General features: G+C 42.0%; 1 protein-coding gene across 10 annotated transcripts in view; it reads right to left on the bottom strand.

The window, feature by feature from the left end:
* LOC121887977 (partitioning defective 3 homolog) overlaps window positions 1-22804 on the bottom strand; it is a 356909-nt gene that overhangs the window by 229991 nt on the left and 104114 nt on the right. For all 10 annotated transcript variants that reach the window (XM_042399172.1, XM_042399173.1, XM_042399174.1 and 7 more), the window contains one exon: window positions 4815-4989. In XM_042399172.1, coding sequence (XP_042255106.1) covers window positions 4815-4989 — 175 coding nt within the window. The remainder of the gene's footprint in view (window positions 1-4814; window positions 4990-22804) is intronic.

Raw genomic sequence — 22804 nt, 5'->3', positions numbered from 1 at the left:
GTCTAGTTTACCATATAAACACCAGAGGGCCTTTTTAATTTGTTCCTCTCTGTCTGCAAGTGGAGGAGGCAGGGGAGTGAAGCCATCATTAGTGGATTTTGTCACTTGGCACAGCTGCCCACTAATATTTTACTTCTATTAACTTCAGCCTTAATGAGGTTTTGAACCATTTCTGTCACCCAGGAGCTTAAGTCCATACCTGAGACTGTCAACAAACTGTTTAAACATAGGGAAACTATGACAAATAGCAACCTGACTGTCAGTAATATGAAGTCAAGTCCTGGGTCAAATAAAAGTACCTCTTTGACAAACTCTTTGAGCAACAAAGAACAGCATTCAATTTAGAATTTACAAGATCCAGTATTAACTGAAAAGGATCATATCGATATCCTTACACCTTCCAGTTCCAGTCATTTCCCAAATCATGAGGCTATATTTTAGCTTTTGTAACAATTGCTGAATGTGCAAATAGTTTAAATTTATGTAATTAAATCCCCCAACAACACATCCACATTTATAACTCACGATAATTATGATTTAATAAAACATAAATCAATAATCATAAAACAATAATTTATCCTACTATAGTACACATTTCCATGGCGGAGACATATATTCTGTCAGTGTAGTTCCATGCCATGACCAGTGTCCCACCTGATTGGATGGACTCTGCCCTGTGAAGCAACCTAATCAAATCATTCTAGCTAGAAGGGATGCACAACTTTGTCAACTTTACTGTGCACTTGCAACAGAGCACTGAAATCAGGATGGCTTGTCACACATGTAGGTTCATCCGCTGCACTGCTGCCTTGCCCATTCATGGCAGCAAAAACACTCTGTTGTTGATTATATAGTTTGGCATGTGTTACAACTACACCACCAGCTGCTGTCTGTTTGTTCCAGAGGCTGGCCTTCTGCTTGATCTGATGATGTAGCAGCAGTATTCTCTCTTCTTGCCCTTTCCCTTTCTCACTCTGCTCGACTCAGTACCATTTCCTCCTTTGCAGAGCTATCTCTTTGCTAACCACTTTTTGTTTACTATCTGAGTTGGATGTAGAGGAATAGTGCATTTATGTGCTGTCATGTAGCTAAAACTGTAGCTAAAAACTTCCACTCTGAAGTCAGCAAAATTATTTTTGTAGACCATTCAATACAACTAACTGGTAACAAAATTACAACAGGATTTTATGGCATTCATGTTTGATAATTATTTGTATTTCCTGTTGAGTCATCAGACCTTCACTTCAGGACCTGAATGCACCACCAAGAAGGATTCACAGACCACTCACAATTTTCAAATGTTAAACATATCTTTCATATAACTGTTTTTTAATGAAAACCAGTGTGGACATGTGTTTCATTATGATGCAGTAGCTATGTTGAGCAAGATGTACTGTACTTGTGCTTGTACTTATGAACTCAAACCAATGTGCAGGGACAGGAAGGTAAGAAAAACACATTTAAAATTACAGCGTCACTTGCATGAGCTGGAGGCTGGTTGTCAGTAATATAAGCTGTAAGCACAAAGGATTTACTTGGCTGAACCAGTGGTATGGTCCCAAAGTTTCAGATATTTTCTCTTACTTCTGAAAGATTAGAATGTAGCGGTGAGTAGAGGCAGCTCTGGCATCCATATAATTACGGGAAAATTACATTCATTATTGTAATTTACATCTCATCTCCAATCCAATTATTAGCAGTTTGACCTGCACGGCACATGTTAGCATGGAAATCTAAAATGGGCTCCCAAGGCAGAGGCAAGGGAGGGGTGGAGGACAGAAAGAAAGCGAGAGGGAGAGTTTGGGACTTTGGGAGTTGTAGGAGGGGAAAAACAATCAATATGGCTCTAAAAGATGATGATTTTAAATAGCCATAATTCTCTGCCTCAGAGCACAGCTGCCAAGGGCGCCGCTGCTACACTTTGATGTCTGATATGCAATATTGCTGCCAGTAATTTGCTCATCTGCATCTCTGGAGGGACTATCGCCTGTCTGTCTTGTTCATCTGCTTGTCCGTGTGTATGTGTTGCCAGTCAGTCTGTCTGTCTAACTGTCTCTCTACCTCTTCAAAATACTTATTCACAACACGTATATTCAAGGTACTTTTGGAGTTGAAATAGGAACTTGTAAGTGGGGAAGTGTAAGTGTATATGGTCTCCGAGGAACAAACATACCCTGTAAACAATGCAATCTCACTTGTGTTTTGTTGGTAATACTGCACTTGAGTAAACTACCACAAAACAAAGCATGGCCTTAACTGCCTGACTGCCTGAATCATTCATAGGTCCAGCCCCCAGTCTGTCAATCCTACATATCTTTCTCACTGTCTTTATCTCTAAGAAATTGCTATAGATATACCTATCACCATGTAAGATGCAGTGTGTGAGAGGCAATCAGTTCTTCTGCTTCGCAGCAATTTTGTCATTATATTTGTAGAATGCTAGACATACAATTTACAGGGCCAGCGATGAACTGCATTACAAGTGTGTGTTTGTGTGGGTGAGTAGGACAGAGCTTGCATAAGCTCTCCATTGTTGTATGATGATGACAAAAAAGTGTGCAGCGTGATATTTTTCTATGAAAAACATTCAAGTCCAAATATGGGCTGCAGATCAAACATTTCAATAACTTGAAATTATGAGTTCTGACGAGGTTCCATGACAACCCAAAGCTCATACTTTTTGTTGCCCTGCCTTTATGGAGGCCACAGATCAGGAGCAGCTACAGAATATCTGAAAGGAGAACTTTTCTGAACTGATCCCTTCTCACTAGCCCTTCACTATAGACCATCACTTATTGGGATGCACTGCTATACTCTCAACCATGAACAGGAAACTTCATGGACACTGATTTATGCCTTTCTCATTCAGCTGGTAAGTTACATCCCAGAGACAATCAACATGTGCTTTAAAACAGAAGGCATATTCTTCTTTATTTGATGCTGCATATGATTATAAGACAAATCAGATACATTTAGAAAGAAACAAAGTGGTGCTTCCTTTTATTTCACTTTCTTTGCTGTAAATTCTGTGATCTTAAACCCACCATGAAAAGGCATAGTTAGGACATGTAGCTATAGCTTTTCATGACCAAAATATCTACAAAGTAGCCTTAGTAGACCTAACATTTATAACATTTTCTGCTTTTTCTAACACCATTGTTTCCCTGAGGGATAGATCCGCTGTTCAAGGATTCTATTGTACACTTTCACTGCACTCTGGTTTAGGGCAGCCCTTAATAAGGCAAAACATCCTTTCTGCCTACAAACTTAAGGTAAGGGCTGGTGTAGAGACCAGATGGGATTGATCCAGAGATTCACTGCCTTGTTTTAGGACACTTTAACATGGCAGAGGCCTAACAACACAGAGCCTTGAACCTAGTTTGTCTGATTGAAGGACAATGTTTTTAATCAATCATAATCTTTAATCTTTCCACTGCACACAGACAGTTTTAGAAGCTGGTATTCAGCACCGCCAGATTTTTGTCTGTGTGGGGGATGAGAGAGACTAACATGCCTCAGAAACCCAGTCACAGCTTCAAATGTGGGTTTGTTTGGACCAAGATGACAGCGGGTCAGATAACTTCAAACAAACCTGCTCTCACACTGTGCTACTGGTTTCCTTTCAGACTGCCATTGCACCATTCTTGGGAGCAATTTCTATAAATCTCCACAGTCTAACAGGCAGGTTTAGAAAGACTGGAATGAGCTTTTACATTAGGGCAAGAGAGTAAAGTCTACTGCTCATTCATGTGCATTTGTGTGTGTGAGTCCATGCCCGTATCTGAGTTGTGGCTTTACATGTCTTAAATGTCCTTTGAAGTTTAAGACAGCTCTGCATCAGCTCACCGGTTCCACTTCATGGGATGTGAATATGTGGACATGAGCAACAGCTGAGTCACTGACTTGTGGGTGCCATTTTATGGGTGTGTGTGTGTGTGTGTGTGTGTGTGTGTGTGTGTGTGTGTGTGTGTGTTCATGTTCACCTTGCTCTGGCATGTGTGCTGCTGCTCATGCATGACTGAGCACCCAACTGTGTCTCAATTCCTTCCTTTGTCTCGGTTTCTACCTGTCTGTCTAAGTCGGCGCTGCCATTCCCTGGACACACTGCACAGTTTTGACAGACACTTGACTCCATGCAATACACCTGAAGCATGTCAAGTAAAACTGACACCAGCCAGTTTGTTTTCTATGGTTTGGATTTGAGTAGAAAAAGTTAACCTTGTAGCATTTTTGTTTTTTTTTTATCTGACATTTTGGCAGCCATTGTGGTTCTAAACAATAATACAACTTGGCCAAAACTTGGTCGATTTTTTTTAATGTAATTTAGCTTAATATCAGCATCAGTCCAGACTGTGGTTTGCTTTCAGTTCTTTGTGTTATGCTTTGCTTTCTAAGCCACTTTAGCTTCCAGATGTCAGCTTTCATGTCCTTCCCATTTAAAGGCTTGCAATCTGAAGTTGTGTTGGTGGCAGAGATTACATATTCATTCTTTAAAAGAGCAGAACACAGGCCTTAAGGTGCTAGTCGAGCTACTGTTAATTACTCACTGAAGTTGCAAGTTTTTGTTTTTACAACACTGCCTTGCTTTATTTGAGTTTTTCGATTTTTTTGTTAGAAGTAAGGATGTCGTAGTGGTAGTGTTAACTTTGTCTTGCTGACATAATCTTAGCAGTAATATAAAAAGTTAAGTTGTAGGAATGAGCTTTTAATGGAGATTTTTATTCTTGATATATGATAGCTTTGTTTTTCTATTGAGTGCTTTTGTTTAGTGCTGACATACTGTAATTTCATGCTAACATTGTCATTGCACTTACTAGATCGCAAGGAGGATGGTGTGACCTCGATCTCACTGTTGGACTGGTAGGGCTGGAAGGCTGATGCTGAACTCAGCTCGCTGGCAAAGGGTTCAGGACTCTGCGTGCCTGTGGAGCTGGCACTCGTACCGTCACCTCCATTATGAGGATCCTGCTCTTCATATACTGCTACCAGCTGGAAAGAGAAGGAAAAACAAGCGTGTGTCTATTAGTGTGTGTGTTTTGGGGAATAAAGAGACTGTTTTGTACTGTATTGATCTGTTAGTATCTATATATGCAGTGTATAGGGTTCTTTTTGTGGGTGTAGGAATTTGTGTCCATACAGGCAAATACATGCAACTTATAAATAGGTAGGATGATAATATGCATAAAGTATCAGCCCTAATCACTCAATCATGTTTTAAGTGTTGTAGTAACACACCCTCACATACACTCTCACTCTCTCTACAGTCTAATCTTGCAACATCTGCAGTCATGTAGAGCGGGGAGTTCCGGGTTGCCAGGTTTGGCTCCCACAGCGTGCAGCTGCTCCATCCCCACAAAGGTGATACGTTGCCACATTTCCCAGGCCAGACAGGGAGAACTCCCCGCAGCATCCCGTAATTATCTGAGTCTAACACACACTGCTCATCACTCCAGCCAACTCACCCACTTAACGAGAGAGAGAGAGAGAGAGAGAGTGAGATGACAGTGTGGGTTATGGTGCGAGAGAAACACTAGACTCTCACTAGATTGTTTCCTCTTGAGATCAGCCAATGTTGATTGACCACGTACGAGTCAAGGATTTTCTTTAAGAGACTGGACTGAAACATACTGTACATGGAAAAAAAAGAGAGAGAGCCAGCAATGAAAGCATACAACCTGTGGTGATGAAGTGGAGGAAGCGGTGCCAAGTGGTTTTCATTGCCAGCACAACCTGTTTCTAAACCTCTCACAAGAAGATTAACCTCTCATTCTATCCAGACACAGAAATCATACAGCAGCAACCTGCTACACACCATACCGTATACAGAACAACAGTATGTATATTACAGACTTGAGATGAGCTCCTTTATGTTTTTGTGCTAACTGCAAATCTATTTAATGGAAGGCCATGGATGTGGAGAGAGCAGCCAACAAAGAAAGCATTAGTCGCCGTTGGGAGCAAACAGCTTTTGTGTATCGTATATGTCTGAAGGTAAAAATAGCACAAGTGTTTTTCCATGTATTTGGTGTTTTTCATCACCCAGATGCAGGGAAATCTGCATATAAACAAGTTTAGAAGCCCCTGCTCTTCTTTGTGATTTAATTCATATGCAGAGGATGATGCTTAAGTGTGTATGTGTTTGTGTATCTGCGTCTGAATTTATGCCTTTCTGTGAGTATGCCCATGTGGTTTACTGTTGCCGTAATTCACGGCGACATCTCTCACGCTGGCTTTGCACAATTAAAGCTGACTGCGTTTTTTTTTTTGTTTTTTTTTTCTCCCCTCCTAAGATGTTTCCTCGCATACGGATAACATGTGTGCGACGTACACTATCACTGAAGGCATCACCCGTTTCACTCTAATCACACTCTATTCCGATTTTGAAATTACATTCCTCAGGTTGTAAGGGTTTATCGCAAATATGCTCAGTGCTCCAGAGAGGCAATCAGAAAGGAGAGAGACCTGATGGCACAAAATAAGAAGGCTTTAATATTAGAAATCAGGCAGTTTGAGGAGGTAATTTGCTGGAGGTTTGCTTATTGGGAAATGTGTAAATGTGCGTGTGTTAAAAACATACTTACATACAAAATGAGGATAAATATTGATTAGTTTGACTGGAGAATTTCCTTAAATCAAGTGCTGTTTTTAATGCAAGTTGGGTAATCTGTTTGTTTTTTAATACCTTATATTCTGATATCTGGCTAAGCATTTCTGTTGTGATAATGATGACAAGCACAGCTATGCAAAGAAGTGGCTGTGAACACAGACAAGAGTGAAGGGCTGTTCCCAGAAGTATTTACACTGCCTGAGTGTATGTGTGAGCCAATGAATCATTAGTGACAAAGTAATCAGGCCTCCCATTCATATGTTGCTGGGGGTATTTAGCAACCCGACAAGCCCTCTGCCTGCCAGCTGCCCATTTAGAGAAGTGGTGAATACTGTTGTTGGTGTCGCGGCGAAGCGTGATTCATTTTTAAATACATTCCAAATCCCTCTAATTAGGTCCACTTTGCTATGCCTTGCCTCCTTTCACCAGACGCTCCAGAGTACTCTGTGGGTATCTGACATGTACAGCTAAACCCATCCACACACTCTCCATTTCATAATCAAATGGGCTTGCATTTATTCTGCATTCAATATTTATGGGTTCTTGAAAGTGCTTGTTTGGCCCCTAAACCCAAAGAGACATGAAAAGTTCCACTGGGCAGAAATCTGAGGACCTTATTATAAGCTGCTGGCTGAGACACCAGACTACCTGTTATCCAACTTATTAATCCAAATGGAAAGTACGCCATTGCTTTAGGATTTTTAAGAGGATATTATTAAAATCCCAACATCATATTTGCCAACTGTATGATAATGACAATCTGGTTTCCCATTTCCACGTAGTAAAACACAGTTTCTACTTTAACTTTACTCTTTCTACACCTCTCCTCCTGCCTCCTCCTGTTTTCTCTCACTGTCTCTACACACTAATCTTAAAAAGTAAAAAAGTTGTACCTGACATGCAGGTTTGATTAAAAGGTTTTAAATGCAAAGTAGCAGGCTTATAATTTCATCATTTCATATCAAGTTTTAGCACTGATGCATATCATATTAGTATCAGTCTACCATGAGTATAATTTACCATTTTCTGGATACCAAACAAGTGTGTTTATCTACCAGGTCCAGTTACAGATTGCTACTCTGAATCATTTAAACCGTGACCAAAACATGAAATAGAGATTGAACAAGGAGTTAGAAAGGACATAAACCTCCTTGTTTAACTTACACTCTTATCATAAGTACACATCTGCAGAGTATTTGGAGGAGGTATGGGTTGCAAGATTTTGAAAAGTACCCCCCAAAATCCCCCTCTTTCTCTCGGCTCTCTCCACGCTTTTTCAGTCATCATCCTGTCCTCTGCCTGTGCCGTGGAGAAGGGGGCACTCTTGGCCAGAGGGAGAACTGACGCAACTCTTGCTGTTGACTAGACAGCTCAAGCGGCAACGCAGAAAAAGCCATCACACAAACGCTTTCTCTCCGTCTGGGAATTGGTCACAGCCACTTTAAAACTGAGACGATTTCACGTTTCTTTTTTTTTTTTTTTTTCCCTCCTCACATTTCCCCCCGTGGCTGCTGTACAGCGGGCGTCGAGTTGTATTCAGAAGTTTTTCAAAAGGAGGAAAAAGTTTTTTAGCGATGCACAGACGGGAACTGCATGGCTAATTGTCAAGTGGCGTGACAGATGAGGATTCGGAGTGGATAAGAGGTAGAGAGGGAGGGAGGCAGTGAAAAAAGAATTTTAAAGAGCCCCTGAAAAACAAGATGCTGCAACCTACAATAAAACATAGTTACATCAAAACCCAAAACCAAAAAACATAGTCATATCAAAACCAAAGGTGAGGAATAAAAGAAGGAGAGCATATGACAGGATGTGAGTTGAAGAAATTTTCCACTTTGCAGTCTCAGGATAAACTCTGGGGCGATTTGAAAAACCTATTTAGCTCCTACCTGCTTCAGTTGAGAGAAGCGAGAAAAAGAGAAGAACTGACTCTGAGTCTTATTTCATGGGCCTCTCTCTCTTCAGCAGGGAGCTACAACATTGCTGCTGCCTTAAGCCCCTGGAGCAAGGCTGACACTCATCCACTCTCAGCCGGTTCCACTGACTGTCACAGCAGCTGCCAATCAACCGCTATCTACCTGGGAGCCTGAGGGCTGCTTGGAGAGAGAGGCAAGAGCAGAGGATGGAGGGAGATGATGATGAAGGGCTAAGACGAGGTGGTGGAGGAGAAGAGAAGAAGTAGAAGGAAAGAGAGAGCGAGAGGCTGGGCATTCTCTGCAGTTTTTGTATTTGGGATTCAGCATTTCCATATCTGTAACAGTGAGAGCAGAGAGACAGGGCGCGGAAAAAACAGAAATCTCAGGGATGCCTTTCATGTTGGCCTCCTTTGATCTCCTTCCGGCTTTTGGCAGCAAGGGTGGAGTAGAAGAAGAGATGGAGAGGAAGCAGCCGAGGAGGGGATGAGGAGCTGTTTTGACAACCTCTCTCCATCTCTTTCCTCTCTCCTCCGATACACCGACCTCCTCCACCAAACACACACTCCTCCACCTCCGGAAACCTCTGATCTGCCAGGAAGCCTGGGCATCAGGATTGGCACCGGCACAAAACAGCCGTCCTGAGCGTTCGCCGAGCGCCTCGAAGACGCAATACAACAGAGGTTATTAGTAGTCACGGGCAGCGCTGGCAGTGCCACCGGAGGCATGTAATACCTGCGCTGTGATGCTCTGACGCTAATCCATATCTGCCACGACAGCTTTTTCACAGCCGAGTGGAAGGGACGGCTGACATGAGTCAACCCGCGGGAAACCTGTCTGCTCAATCCACACCTTCAATTAAAGAGCACATCCAAAGTCGCGCCAGCCTGCCAACTGCTGTGAATATTTATTGCTGCACAAAAAGTCACCCCTTGGAGGCAATATAAATATTTATTCATTTGTCTGTCACAATTTTTCTTTTGCCCTCCCATCCAACGACTAAAATTCAATGTGCGACTAATAAGCAGTGATAATAAATTAAAGAACAGGAAATTATTGAGTTGAGTTTACCACCTCTATCTCCTTCCTACTTTTGTCTTCTGTGTGTGTGTGCAGTGTGTGTTTTTTGTGGTTTTAAGATGAAAAAAAAGGAAAGAATGACACTGGTCACTGTATTAATTGGTATAGCGTATAAGGTTCTGTCAAATTATGCAATGGCTGAAATAACTTTCATATATACCGTCTCTGCCAGAAAACACAAACACACACTTACCCTCACACACACAAATATAAACCAGGTTTCATCTCCCCTCCCTATCATTTATCATCATTTTATTGCAAGGGCACCGGGGGCGCAAAGTTATTACAGGTACAGTAGCGGTGGAAACTGTGAAAGCCACTTACTCCACCAGAAACTCCAAGGACTCTAAACTTGTTGAGTAATAGCCATGAGCCACCATCTTTCATCTCCACACTAGCCATCTATCCATCCATCTGTCCATCCATGCATTGCACCCCCTTCAACACTCTCCATCTATCAGTCATGGATCCTTCGATCATCCATCAAATAGTAGGATTTTTGATTGTCTGTATGCAAACAGATCATCTCAATGCGACCCTGATATGGCGTGCTCCACTGTAGTACCAGCACAGGGTCTTTTCATTTCCCTTATTGCACTCATCTAAGAGTATGTGACCTTTCCTTTTTCATGACCTTAGGCAACATCACAATGGATAAGCCTGCCTCCTCTCACTGTAGCATTATCACACAGTTTTCAATATTTCATCCTTTCCTCCCGTCCATTATTCCTCACACGCCGTGAGTTGAGCAAACCAACAAAGTGCTTAGTCCTGTATTTTTCCTGCTCATTAAGACCATCAAATATTCAGAGAATAGGTCTTGAGCACTCTGGCCTGCCATCACTAGCATTCCAAATAACCCTCAAATGGCACCCCGCAGTGCTTCAGAAACATATGCATATTTCAGGTGCTGTCACATGGGGTTGATGCAAGGGAAGAGCGCCCCGGAGGCTTGCTAAGGCAAGACCTGAAATGATGACACACACCGCAAAGGAAATGTAATGCGTAAAGATGCTGCGACACATGGAATACATCCTCCAGTTTATAACGGCGATGGTGTGCGAGGGCATCGGGAGAGGGCGGTGGGAAGGAGATAGGAGGGGGAAGTTTATATGCCGGCGAGCAGGAAGATGACAGGCTTAATATAATCCCCAAACAAGCATACGCAAGTCCCGAGATTGGTTTACGCTGCTGTTCTCACTGAAACATTAAGTCATCATTTCTTTCACTTTTTAAAGCAAAACAGCTCACAAGGTAGATTCACCGCTGGAAGAAAAAAAAAAAACACAAAGTGGGAGGGGTGTTGGAGAAAGAATTGGCAAAGAGGCAGTGAGAAAATATACAGAGCAAGCAAAGTTTAACCAGATTAGAGACTCATCCCTTTCAAATCCACTCGGCCAAGTTCTCGTCCCTGCCTTTGAAGTTTTCCTCCTGCGTTAGGGGAAATGAATTCACACATATTAGGGCGCCCTGTACGAGCGCTACCTACGCAGTGCTGACAGAAGGGAAAATTCCTACTACGCCCCCATCCCATTCTGCTGTGTATATTAATACCTTATAACCCGTGGTCATAAGTACAATTCAACCCTATTCAGCCCTGGGAAATAAATAACACTTTTTTTTTTATGATGGCACACAAAAAACCTTTGTTGTCTGCAACTTTGAGTGAAAGGAACAAAAAAAGGAAGGAGCGATGAATGGAAAAATGATGACATATTCATGAAAGCAATTAGAGAGGGTCTCAATAAGCAAGAAACAAGATGAGCATCTTATGACACCGATGGCTAAATTACCCTCAATCACCTGTCACTAATTAACACTGAGCGGACACATGAAATAATGCTGAATTAATCTTGTTCCATCAACATGTCTACATTTTTAAATGTAATCATATTAATTATCCTATTCCAGTCTAGGTGTAAATGTATTCATTTTTAGATTCTGTCTAATTTCAGTTCATTTTGTGCCACAACTTGCACACATGTAGTCTGAAACATGTTTTTAAGTTGCACGCACTTTACTTTTTTTGGTTGCTTTGAAGGACGTTGCGCTTGTAAGCTGAATGCTCAGAAAGCACAAGCTGTGCCCAATACAGTTTGTTTATGATATCCTCTATTGATTTTCATGCCACCCCATATCCATTTTGCTGTCTAAACAGAGTAGTTGGAGGCACCTTGAGGTGTCGCACCCTCAAACTGGTCTTAAAGAAATCTAATCAATGCAATGAAGCTAGCTGTTCCCCCAGTCTTTATCCAGCCCGCCCCACCACCCTGCTCAACCAATCTAATAATGCCTTTCTTTCCTCCCCAGCCCTGATTCACATGCAAAACAACAGCCAGACAGTCTGTCTAGGGGCCGCACTCGCAAATACACACACGCAGATATGAGTACGTGAGCGGCACACACACACACACACACACAAACTGCAGATACACACAAAAGCACAAAAAGTCACAGTTTGTGTATTAGTATTCCTCTCCCAAAGCGATGGCATTAGAAAAACCCATATTCTAACAGTGCCTTTCAGAGGGAAGTGCCCTTCAATCTTTCATTGGTTATGCACAAAGCCAGGAGAGAGTAATTAAAAACTCCACATCCAGGGACCTCAGCACAGAGAGAGAGGGGGGGCAAAAGAAAAAAGGGAAAGCTTCAAACATTTCAGGCCTCCCTGGTGGAAAGAGATGGAGGGAATGAGGTGCAGACAGAGAGGGAGGAGGGCCGTATCCTTGACAAGGCCATACATCCTCTGTAGTCAAGGCGGATGGAAATCAGGTATTTCATACCTTTAACAAGGCCAGACCCAATCATTAACCAGGAGAATTTAAGCTTTAAGATTGTCGTCTCAAACACGCTGGCGCTAATTGCTAAAGTATTATCTGTCTCAGGGCGTTGGTGAAAAGATCTGGAGAAAAGCTCTTTCTCTTTGATTCTCAGAGGATGACACCACAAGCTCACATCTAACGCTGATATGTCAGAAAGCTGCTAAGACTCCACTGCAGCTGCACTGGAAAAGATCTGACTTGACAGTAATAAAAATGTGAGTTGAAACAGTTAATTAATGAATCAATTAGTTACTTGACAGAAAATAAATTTGTTACTCTAATATAACTGTTCTAATGATTGAATTAAATTGTGATGGACTTTTTTCACTACTCAACACCATTAATTGATTAATCAAGAAAGTAATTAGCAGATTATTCAACAATATAATGTAAATCAGAATTAGCTGCAACCCTGCAAGTAGAAACCCAAGGTGCTGTACCCACAACAACTCTCTCCAATCTCATATCAGATTAAGGCAACAACTGTCAAACAACAGGTATGAATCAACAATTCCAATGTAACACAAAAGATTAAAATTGACTGTCTGGCTCTGATGTGCATATATTGTTGCCAAATGAGGGTGTTGGTCTCCCTCCTGGGTGGCCTTTGCCCTGTCACCTGGGATGGCCCCGGGTGAGGTGCCTGATAGCCCAAGGCTGTGGACCAACAACAGAGGCTGTATGTGTGTGCACAGACTACTTAACATGCAAAGAGGAGCACTTTGAACTTAGGCAGAATAGACTTCAAAACAAATACCTCAGTCTGTTTGACTACTGAAAGCAACACCTGATGGCAGATCATTGGCAATAAATTCATCATTTTAATTTATTATACGTTGCCCTGAACTGCATTCAACTCATAAGTCATAAGTCAATTATGACAATTTAATTACAAGATATTCACGTATAAAGTCGATTTTACAAGTTTTAATTTGCATTCCTTATCAACAAGTAGTAGTGAATTCAACAATTGGACATAAATTATCTTCTGTCAGAAATTAAAACAGTCTTTGTGTTAAAATGTGGCTCAGACAAAGTGTTGTGGCTTTATTCAACCCTGTCTCCTAGAAATTACCTTTATATACAACTGAATTTCAACAGCAGTGTTCTGCAGGAAACGTCATGCTGGCTGAAAAGAACAAACTAGTGTTGCTGCGTAGTCATGTTACTGCTAAAATTACTGCCGAGTACACACACATACAGTGAGATCAGCTGGACAGGGCACCTGTGGAGACTAATACTGTACCTATTCCAACGAGCCGACGCAGTGATACAAGCAGGCGCAGGCTGAAGGGAAAGGGCACTAGAACACCTGAGGTCCTTAAAACACACACACACACAAAGTCTTGTCTTGTTACTGTACCCCAACCTATCTTTGAGCTGAACAGCTGCTAGTGCTAGACTACTAAGCCAATCAGCTTCCCAATCAGTCTGTCAGGTGAGTTGCTGGGCAACATGCTAACCAGTTGGTAAGTAGGTTAGCCATTCAGTCAGCCAATGAGTAAGTCAACAAATTCCAAGCTACTGAGCCATTTATCTAGTCAGTCGATCATTCTGCCAGCCTATCAGAAGTTAGTAAATTGATTAGTCATTCAGTCAGCCACTAAGACAGTCACCCACCCATTCAGTTAGTGTATTAGCTAGTATATCATCCACTGGTATACCACTGATACACAGTATTAGCCAGTAAAATGTTCTGCCAGTCAGTCAGTAAGCCAACCATTGACCCACTCACCTAGTCAGCCAGCGTTGGCCAGGAGATGGCCAAGTGGAGCTGAACACCCCTCCCGCAACACACACATACAGTCACACACGCGCAGAAACACACAACTAGCCAGTGGGGACAGCACTGTCATTATCTGCCATCTGCAGGCCTGAGTGGTCTTAGCCTAGAGGGAGAGGAAATGAAGGGAGGACAAGCAGGGAGAGAGGGTGCTTGTCCTTATGTGTGTATGTGTAGGTGGCTAAACACACAAAATGTGAAAAGAAACACACCCTCGCTCACACAGTCACTGACTCACATGAGAAGACGACAAAGAAATGGCTTTGTGCCCATGAGGAAACATTCTGGCCTTGCTTTGTGAGTGTGTTAGACTAGAAGAGAGCAATTACAGCAGTGCACTCGACAAGCACAAACTGACAGACAAAACACCAGTACAAGTGCGTGTGTGTGTGTGTGTGTGTGTGTGTGTGTGTGTGTGTGTGGATTCTACTCACATTGTGCATAACTCTTCAGACAGATGTAGGCGTTAATGACACTCTTTTTTCATCTATCACTATATTTTTTACTAATAATGGCCTGATTTTACATATTTATGAACGTATTTTTAAATGTGTCATGTTATTGATAGTATATTTGTTTGTGTGTGTATATATATCCACAAATCAGTCATTCATGGTGGTGTGAAGGGTTCTGTAAGAGTAGAAACTTTAAGCCTATGGCATCAGGGCATATTGAAGGCAGGATGGTGCCATCTGAAGGGCAAGAAAACTTAGCGCTGAAGCTTCAGACTGAATAACAAGGATGCAGGCTACTGAGATATTGAGTGTGTTTTTCTGCTGCTTCTTACTCTCCATGCTGTTTCTGTGGCTGCCATGGGCTGTGGCCAAGTGCAGCGCTTCACAGAGCTCAGCACCTCTATGGTGCTAAGGTTCTGGCTGTGGAGAAGTGTGTGTGTTTTGCGTGCAGCTGGCGCTCATGTACAGACTGACTAGCACCATGGAGCCTGAAAGAAGCTGCTTGAAGAAGTAGACAAGAGAACTAGAAGCTATGTAAGTGTGAAGTTTGAAAAGAAAGAAAGAGATGTAGAAACACACCAAACACAGCTTATCAGTAGAGCTGCCGTAGCTGCGGTGTGTGTGTGTGTGTGTGTGTGTGGGGGGGGGGGGGCTGGTGAATGTTGGACTCCCGCAGTTAGTCTTTCAGTCTATTTCTGTGTGTCAGAGGTGACTACTTCTCAGATTGGCTCTTTTCAGAGACTGAGAAGTTCGGCATGCTATTTGTCAAAAATAAACTGATACTGACAGACTTTGGCTGTTACATCAACACTGTCAGACAAAACGTTGAGAGCTAAGACTGAAATCAACACAAATCTCAGCATTCGCTACAACTTGGACAACCGTGACAGTACAGCCATTTCACAAATCACATGCCCTTGAAACCTTGAGTAAATGGGTTCCATTTTGTTAGCCCTTCATCACAAAGGTGAAATTATTCCTCTCTGTTCAGTCTCATAACACCCCTTTGAACAGAGGCCCACCTCTCAGCTCACCCTGTCTGTTCTTTCCAACACTGGATATTGGTGTCTTAGCAAGGCAGCTTGTGCCCTCTAGTGCATGCGACACTCCAAGTACCTTGCAAGTGACTGTACTGTCTGCTGTTTTCTCTCCACTTGTACATTCTCTGGCAGTGGAAGGCAGAGAAATGTCGTAACACAATGTTTTGGTATCACTCTTACAGTAGATGTAAAGCTACATCAAATGAAAACCAGGTTTTATACACATTCAGATCTTTCTCAAAGTACAGTTTTTTCCACGTCTACAGTACATCTCTCAAGAGATATCACAGGAATCTGTCTTGGCAGGCCAGCAGTCTGTGTTGATCTGTATTTTTAGATTAACCGGATGAACTTTCTTTCTAACGAATTATAAATCCATGACTGAATAGCTACTAGTAACCTCTAAAGAGCAATTAAATGAGAAAGCGCTGCAGCATTCAAACAGTCAGCAAATAAAATAAATGTATCTGTAAGACTGAGTGTGAAAGGAGAAGGGACGTGAGGACACAGTGCGCCCCACCCTGTGCATAATGGGAGGTTACAGGACAGGGTGGGGGTGTATGTCTGGGGAGTGCTGCTGAACTCCCGTAACCTCAATTATTCAGCATTAGGCCCTGCTATTGATTTCCTGTTGGATCGACTTACTGAGTCCCGAGCATTGGGACAGTGACATGCTATAGTCTTTCCTGGGAGGGATCTTAAAGAATGGATGGATGGATGGTAGTCTGTTAGAGGGAGAGAGAAAAAAGATACAGATCCACTGTTGGAGGGGAGGGTGTAATTAAAGATACCCCTTATCAAGGCTGTGATAGATGAAGATGTCACAGCTAGTGGGTTAGCCAGTTAGTTAGTGAGAGGTGAGGGACTGGTTAGTTTGACTCGACTCGCGACCTTGGGAAGGGACGTTGACATTGCATGGAGGCCAGAGGGTTCCCATGACTGGGGCTCCTGGTGAGGGAGGAACAATATTTATGTTTGAAAGGAAAACTCTGTGACTGTCAGATATGCGGGGGAAGACTAATTGGTTGAGGATATGGGGTATTATTACTGGTGCTGAGGTTTTGGGAGAGTTGGGTCATTTTCTCAAGCGTCCATCAGTGCCCAAGCTGACCTCAGTGAAAACAAACAACATAACCATGCCAGGCAAAGTCGGCCTCAATATTTCTCACACTTATCAGAGCTATCAGCTGTGAAAACAAGTGACATGCCCACAACATGAGAAAACAATGCAGCCATTACGTTGGCAAGGGAGGAATAACTTTCTTCTCCTTCACCATCAAAGTCTAAACATGGTCATATGTAGGTGTAGTGTAACCTGTCTTCTTCTGTACCTGACTGCATGGTCAGACATGGGTCAGGTTCCAAATAAAACAGATGGCAAGAGTTGCCTTTCTGCAGTTTCTCCTTGGCCCAACCTTGAGAAGCTGTGCTGGGCTGAGCAGAGCGCTGATCTGGGTTGAGCTGGTCTGGAGGTTGAAGACTGGAGGGGGGAAATCAGAGGCCCGTAGCCTAACAGAGAGCACTCTGATTCGAGGAGGGTGAGGTAGATGACAGGTTTTGAGGTGTGAGGAGAAGTGAGATGGTAGTGGAGTGAGGAGGATGTCTTCAGACCGATGAACTACATTTATGATATTCAGACAAGTAATTTCATCTACTGTTAAATTCCAGAATCTATTTTTAAACTGTTTTATAAACTGTAATGCAATTAAGTTGTTTCCAAAGCAAAATAACTACTTACAAGATTTAAATGACTGAAGAAATGGAATTTCTTGATGCTATCATGATACTAGAGGACCTTATTTAATGATGGCATCAATTTTAAAACTCCATCCATGTACAAACATTTAATCTTTTTTTTGGCTTAAGTTTAGCAGAGGGTCAACTAATTTGTACAACCAATTTATATGTAAGCAAGATGTTGCTTGCATAAGACTTATTGCTAGAGTTGTGCTAGAGAACTACTTGTCACTGATTAAAGACACTTAGAGCTATTCAAAATAAATGATATAATTACCAACTATTTTGATAATTGTTTCTCTGGTTCCAACCTCTTAAATGTGAATATTTTCTGGTTTCTTTAGTCTTCCATGATAGTAATCTTTGGGTTGTGGACTTTTAGTTGGGACAAATAAAAAGACATCTGTTTGTGATGTTTGTTGTATACTGAGGCACCACAATGGAAATGATTCATTAGGCTCTAATGTGTTTTTACCCCCAATGATTATAACTACTGCAGAGTTTTATTGTACATTTTAGTAATCAAATAAAACCAATGACACAATCAAAAATACTTTCGAAAGTATACTGAAGAACAGAGAAATGATCTCACCACTCTGACAGGTTATAACCCTTGACTTCAAATAAATGCTGATTATGACCAAACTTGTCTTGATAATCTAATAATATCTTTGATTTTTAAAAAAACTTTTTAGGAACAGAGTTACAGTATAAGTTGTTGGATTTACGGTTATCCTGAGTGACTCAGAGGTTCATGGAGGTTTGTGGTGGTGTATTTTCCAGGGCATGTGATATGAGGGCGGGTAAGGGGTGAACGGGGTGATGTTGGGGTCTTGGCAGACAGCAGTTAGCTGTTGAGGATTGGGCTCCACCTCCTAATCAACGCTTAATTGGCAGTGTTGATGACAAGTCCAGGCCGTAGGGCAGACCACAGCGACTGTTTACTGCTGTCTCGTCTTTTCTCTACAAATTAAAGCCATGCGCCATGCCCCAGACACACAGATGTCTAAGTGTCTACCTGATTGTGCCTACAGTATGTGAATAAGTATGTACACTATTGGTGTGTGTGCATCAGTGCTTGGAGGCTTGTTTTGACCTGCGTTCATATCAGTCACCCTCCACTTTGCAGTTACTGTGTTGTAATGTTTTAGCAACAGAGATCTCTCATAATTTATTAGTGGCATGTTACTGCATTTGTCAGTCAACAGCACAGATTGAAAGGCACTATAATTACAGGAAGTTACTCAACTGATGCAAATATTGTCAGTAAGGTCATTGCGGATACTACCCGTCAAGACTTTGCCTTGAGTTTAAGACTCATCAAATAGTTGTGAGAGTATCAGCCTGGAGGCAAAATTCATTCTGATACACAACGCATAACTTTGGCAGAACTTCCTGCATACAGAGAAAAACATCCAACTGTTAGTACTCACCCAGAGGGTTATACAAAACACCAAAGAGATTTTCAGCCGTGGGATGAAGAGGGAGATAAAGAGAGATAGATGGAGAGGTAAAATAAAGATCTGCACTTCACAAGATGGCTGAGAGCTCGGTGCCGGCTCGCACATGGTGGCATGAATGTAAATCAGTCGGTGGATCGTGCTGTCAGTTGCTGTCAGGGGGTTGGAGAGGAGAGGTTCTGCACCTCTCTCTAGTCCACAACCTGAGAACTAACACTCATATTCCTGACTTTTGTCTGTCCAAACGTCATCTTCCTCTCTATCTCTTCATACTGTTTTCTTTCATCCTCTGCTTTGTTGTCTCTGCCAGTTACAACCTTCATCTCCCTCTATTCACTCTTTCTCTCTTTCTTTCAAAACCCAACCTTTACCGCAGCCCTCCTTCACATTACCTTCACTTATTATCGCAATATCTCGAGGGGTTTGCATTTTTTTTCTTTTTTGCTGCTAGTCCAGGCAAAGTTCATCATCTGAATATGGAGCGATAAATGAGCTTCTCCACTGAAGCCTTACAGTTAATTTGCAGTGCTATTAGACTGACATGGCTAAAGCACCTAGTGGCTGACACAGAGTAACCGACCAGAGCTAGGGTGTAAGAAAGTGATTGGAAGTGTGTGTTGGTGTGTTTTTATGGGGTTCTATACTTCTGAACCTGTGAGAATCTTTTACTTCTAGACATTTTAAGTGAGAGCGTTTTAAGGTTTAGCCTATAGGTTCAGGAAAGGGCTTAAATTAAGAATATGTTGACTTGTGTTAGGGTTAATGTCATCATTATGTATCATGTTATCATTATGTGTCAGAGAATAGGTGGTAGTCAGTTGTTGTTTTTTTATTTCTTTTAATCTTAATATAAAATTGAATATCTGCTGGATGAAGATGTCATACAATATAAACATAATATTTGCATTTTTGGCAGGTTAACAGCTGCATATAGTTCTACAAGCATCACAATGATTGGTCATAGAATATCAGCATACCTACAGAAGGTCAGCTTCACTCTCTACTACATGAAGAATGAAAGCTTTTCAGTATGACAGCCTTTTTGATATCTTTAAGGGTCATTATTGACTTATATTAATGGACAATAAGATAACAAGCACCTCTCCATTGCAAAGGCTGGTTACACAGGTTTAGAGCACATACGCTTTATGCAACAGCTGGCATAAATGATCTAATGGTAAAGAATTTACACTGAAAATGAAAAGATGTGACTTGAAATCTACAGTACCTGGTAGAAATCGATCAACATTTTCTTGATCAGGTCAGATTATGACTTTTACTGTCAGTTCTGAACACACCTTGAGAGAGTTGAGAAATCCAGGAAGGTGTGAAAGTACATCAAAGATAAAAAAATGAAACAAATACATGTGCAGACATAGAAAGAGCTTGACACAGAAAGAAAGAGAGATATTCATTCACACTCCATCCTTCCACGACACAGGCACATTTTGCTGGCCAGAGTGACACTAGCCTGCTCTGTCGTCCCACCATGCCAACACCAGCTGGAGATCCAGCTTCCTCTCTGCTGTACACAGCTGCAAATCCCCTCAGCCTCTCTCAAAGGCTCCTCTGAAAAATGAGGCATGCAGCAGGAGCCAAAATGTCAGCTCTTCTAGCAGGTGGACAGCTGATCTGCGTAGAAAATAGGCCTTGGCATACAGTTACGGCAGCAGTGTCTTGAGGTGCAACAAAAAACCCTCCCAAGAGCATAATCTCCCCCTTCAGAAGATATGTAAGCTGCAGCTTTCAAGGAGCAGAATCAGCAGATTTCTCAGCAGGAAAACAGCAGCCTTTGACACCTCGTGACACTTGTTAAAAAGGAGATTCCTGACAAATTATAAGTGCATGTAAAGCCTGTCCATACTGTTGAAGCTAAAGTGAACAGGGTTTTTGAGAAAGAAATCTTTCTGAAGACATTAAAAGAAAGCTGTTAAACAGATGCTCAGAAGGCCAAAGTTTACTTTGTTCAGTTTTCCATGCTGGTATTTCAAACACTGAGCTTCTTGAGACGAGTACTCTAAAGAACATTTCTTGGATTGAGGTTTGTTGGAGGAGTCATAGAACAGGCACTGCACTGGGTTAGTCTATGTTTTGACACTGAGGTCTTTGTAAGAGAAGGTTTTATTTCAGCTCAAGCTGTGGTGTCAATACTTGTAAAGCTGTGGACTATGCACAGGTCCAAGAAAGAGTATAGGACAACGTTCTATTTTGAAAATCTAACAGCAATCACTGCCAAGAGGTTTTCAACAGTACTGCTACCTTAAAGACAACATCTATATACTGTCACAGTCATCTTAAGTAGGCTATTTAAATTGCATTATTCCCTTCGTCCTGTATCTACAATGGTCATGGTGGGATGCAAGAGAAGCACTGGAGATCTTTCTTTTACAGTATGAGATGGGCAATACAAGCAGAGGTAGCCAAATGTGAGCTTTCCATGAGCTGTGTGACCATGTTTCCACCCCTAACTCATGTTTTATAGAAGACTTTATGAATTAATTGTGTGCCTAGGGAAGAGGATGACTCTGGCGATCATGGATGAGTGAAGAGCCGATGGCAAAAGAAAGAAGTTTTCCTTTACTTAAAGTTAGCTCTGTGTGGGTGAAATTTGTACCATTTTTAGTCATGCAAACATTCAACTGTCCTTGGAAAATCTGATAAGCAGTTAACTGTAAATCTGTGCAAGATTTTAGCAGTACAAGTGTGTGTGTATGTGTGTCTGTGTGTGTGTTTTCTCCGGGGCCACCTAATGGACGACATAAGCCAGAACACCCCTAAACAAGGCATGACAGCACCCAGGCCACACTATGCTATTTATGGGCCACATGCACCGTCCTAATTCACCTTTCTCCTGTTTGTCTCCTGTTAGCAATCCTTCAAACCAATTAACACCTAGACAACCATTCAGGTCTGATTCCAAATGGCTGGATGCAATTAGAAGAAGGAAACATGGCCACTTATGGCAGGAAGGGGATTTAAGACACTCGGCTGGGAATTGAGTCTACTGCTGGTTAGCCTAATGACTGGGAGGTAGACAGTGGTTGCTGATAATAAGTGAAAATGGAAAGTCAGTGAAATACAGAATAACTTTTCCTCGACATTCAAATTCGGTAAGGTCTTTGGATCCAACTTTGGAATTAGGTGGGTAAAGTACCATTGGGAAATTATCTTAACATAAAGTAAGACTGAATGAGAATTGGATTCCTGCATGCTGTTTCGTGTTCGTTTTTTTCTGTGCTTTAAGGGTCCCATGGGAAAAAGCGACGAATGCGGTATTGCACTCTGATCTCCAAACGCTCCAGCCCGTTGAGATTATCGCTGTGTGGGACTGGCGCCAGCGGTTTTGGCTTGCCTCGGGTTCCCAGCATTGCCCCCTTCAGCGAAGATGTGTTAGGCGCACGTGATGGCGCTCATTAGCACCAAAACAAAGAGAAACCGCTGCTGTTCTGAATCACGACCGCCGACCAAGATCTGAAAATGTGTCCTGGAAATCTTACAGTAGGCCGCGCAGCACGAATCTTTGTGGAGGGCTTTGAAGGCAAGGTGCATTTTCACATGTGCGACCAAGGTTTTTAACTGAAACACATTCCATTCTGTAGGGTAATATAGCCTTTTGTGGTGCAATGTTCCACACAAAAACAGATTTGGGGCCGAGCAATTACACAAGAGGTGTGTGAAATAGTGCCATCCAGTGGTTAGAAAGACCTTCTGCTACCTCAAAGTCACAGGTTTAATTTCAGCAACAGAAATGTATCTAATCTGTATCTGTATTTATCCTATGGTCAACAATAGACTGAACTGAATTTTTAACAAATATGATACTGCTAATTCGTTTGTGCCATAGGGCTCCACTGTGGTCTAAAAACTACTAATAACACATCAATGAGTTGCACTGGGTAACATGTTCCTT

The sequence above is a fragment of the Thunnus maccoyii genome, chromosome 21, assembly GCF_910596095.1.
Source record: "Thunnus maccoyii chromosome 21, fThuMac1.1, whole genome shotgun sequence".
Taxonomy (NCBI): Eukaryota; Metazoa; Chordata; class Actinopteri; order Scombriformes; family Scombridae; genus Thunnus; species Thunnus maccoyii.
This window is presented reverse-complemented; position numbering and strand designations above follow the sequence as displayed.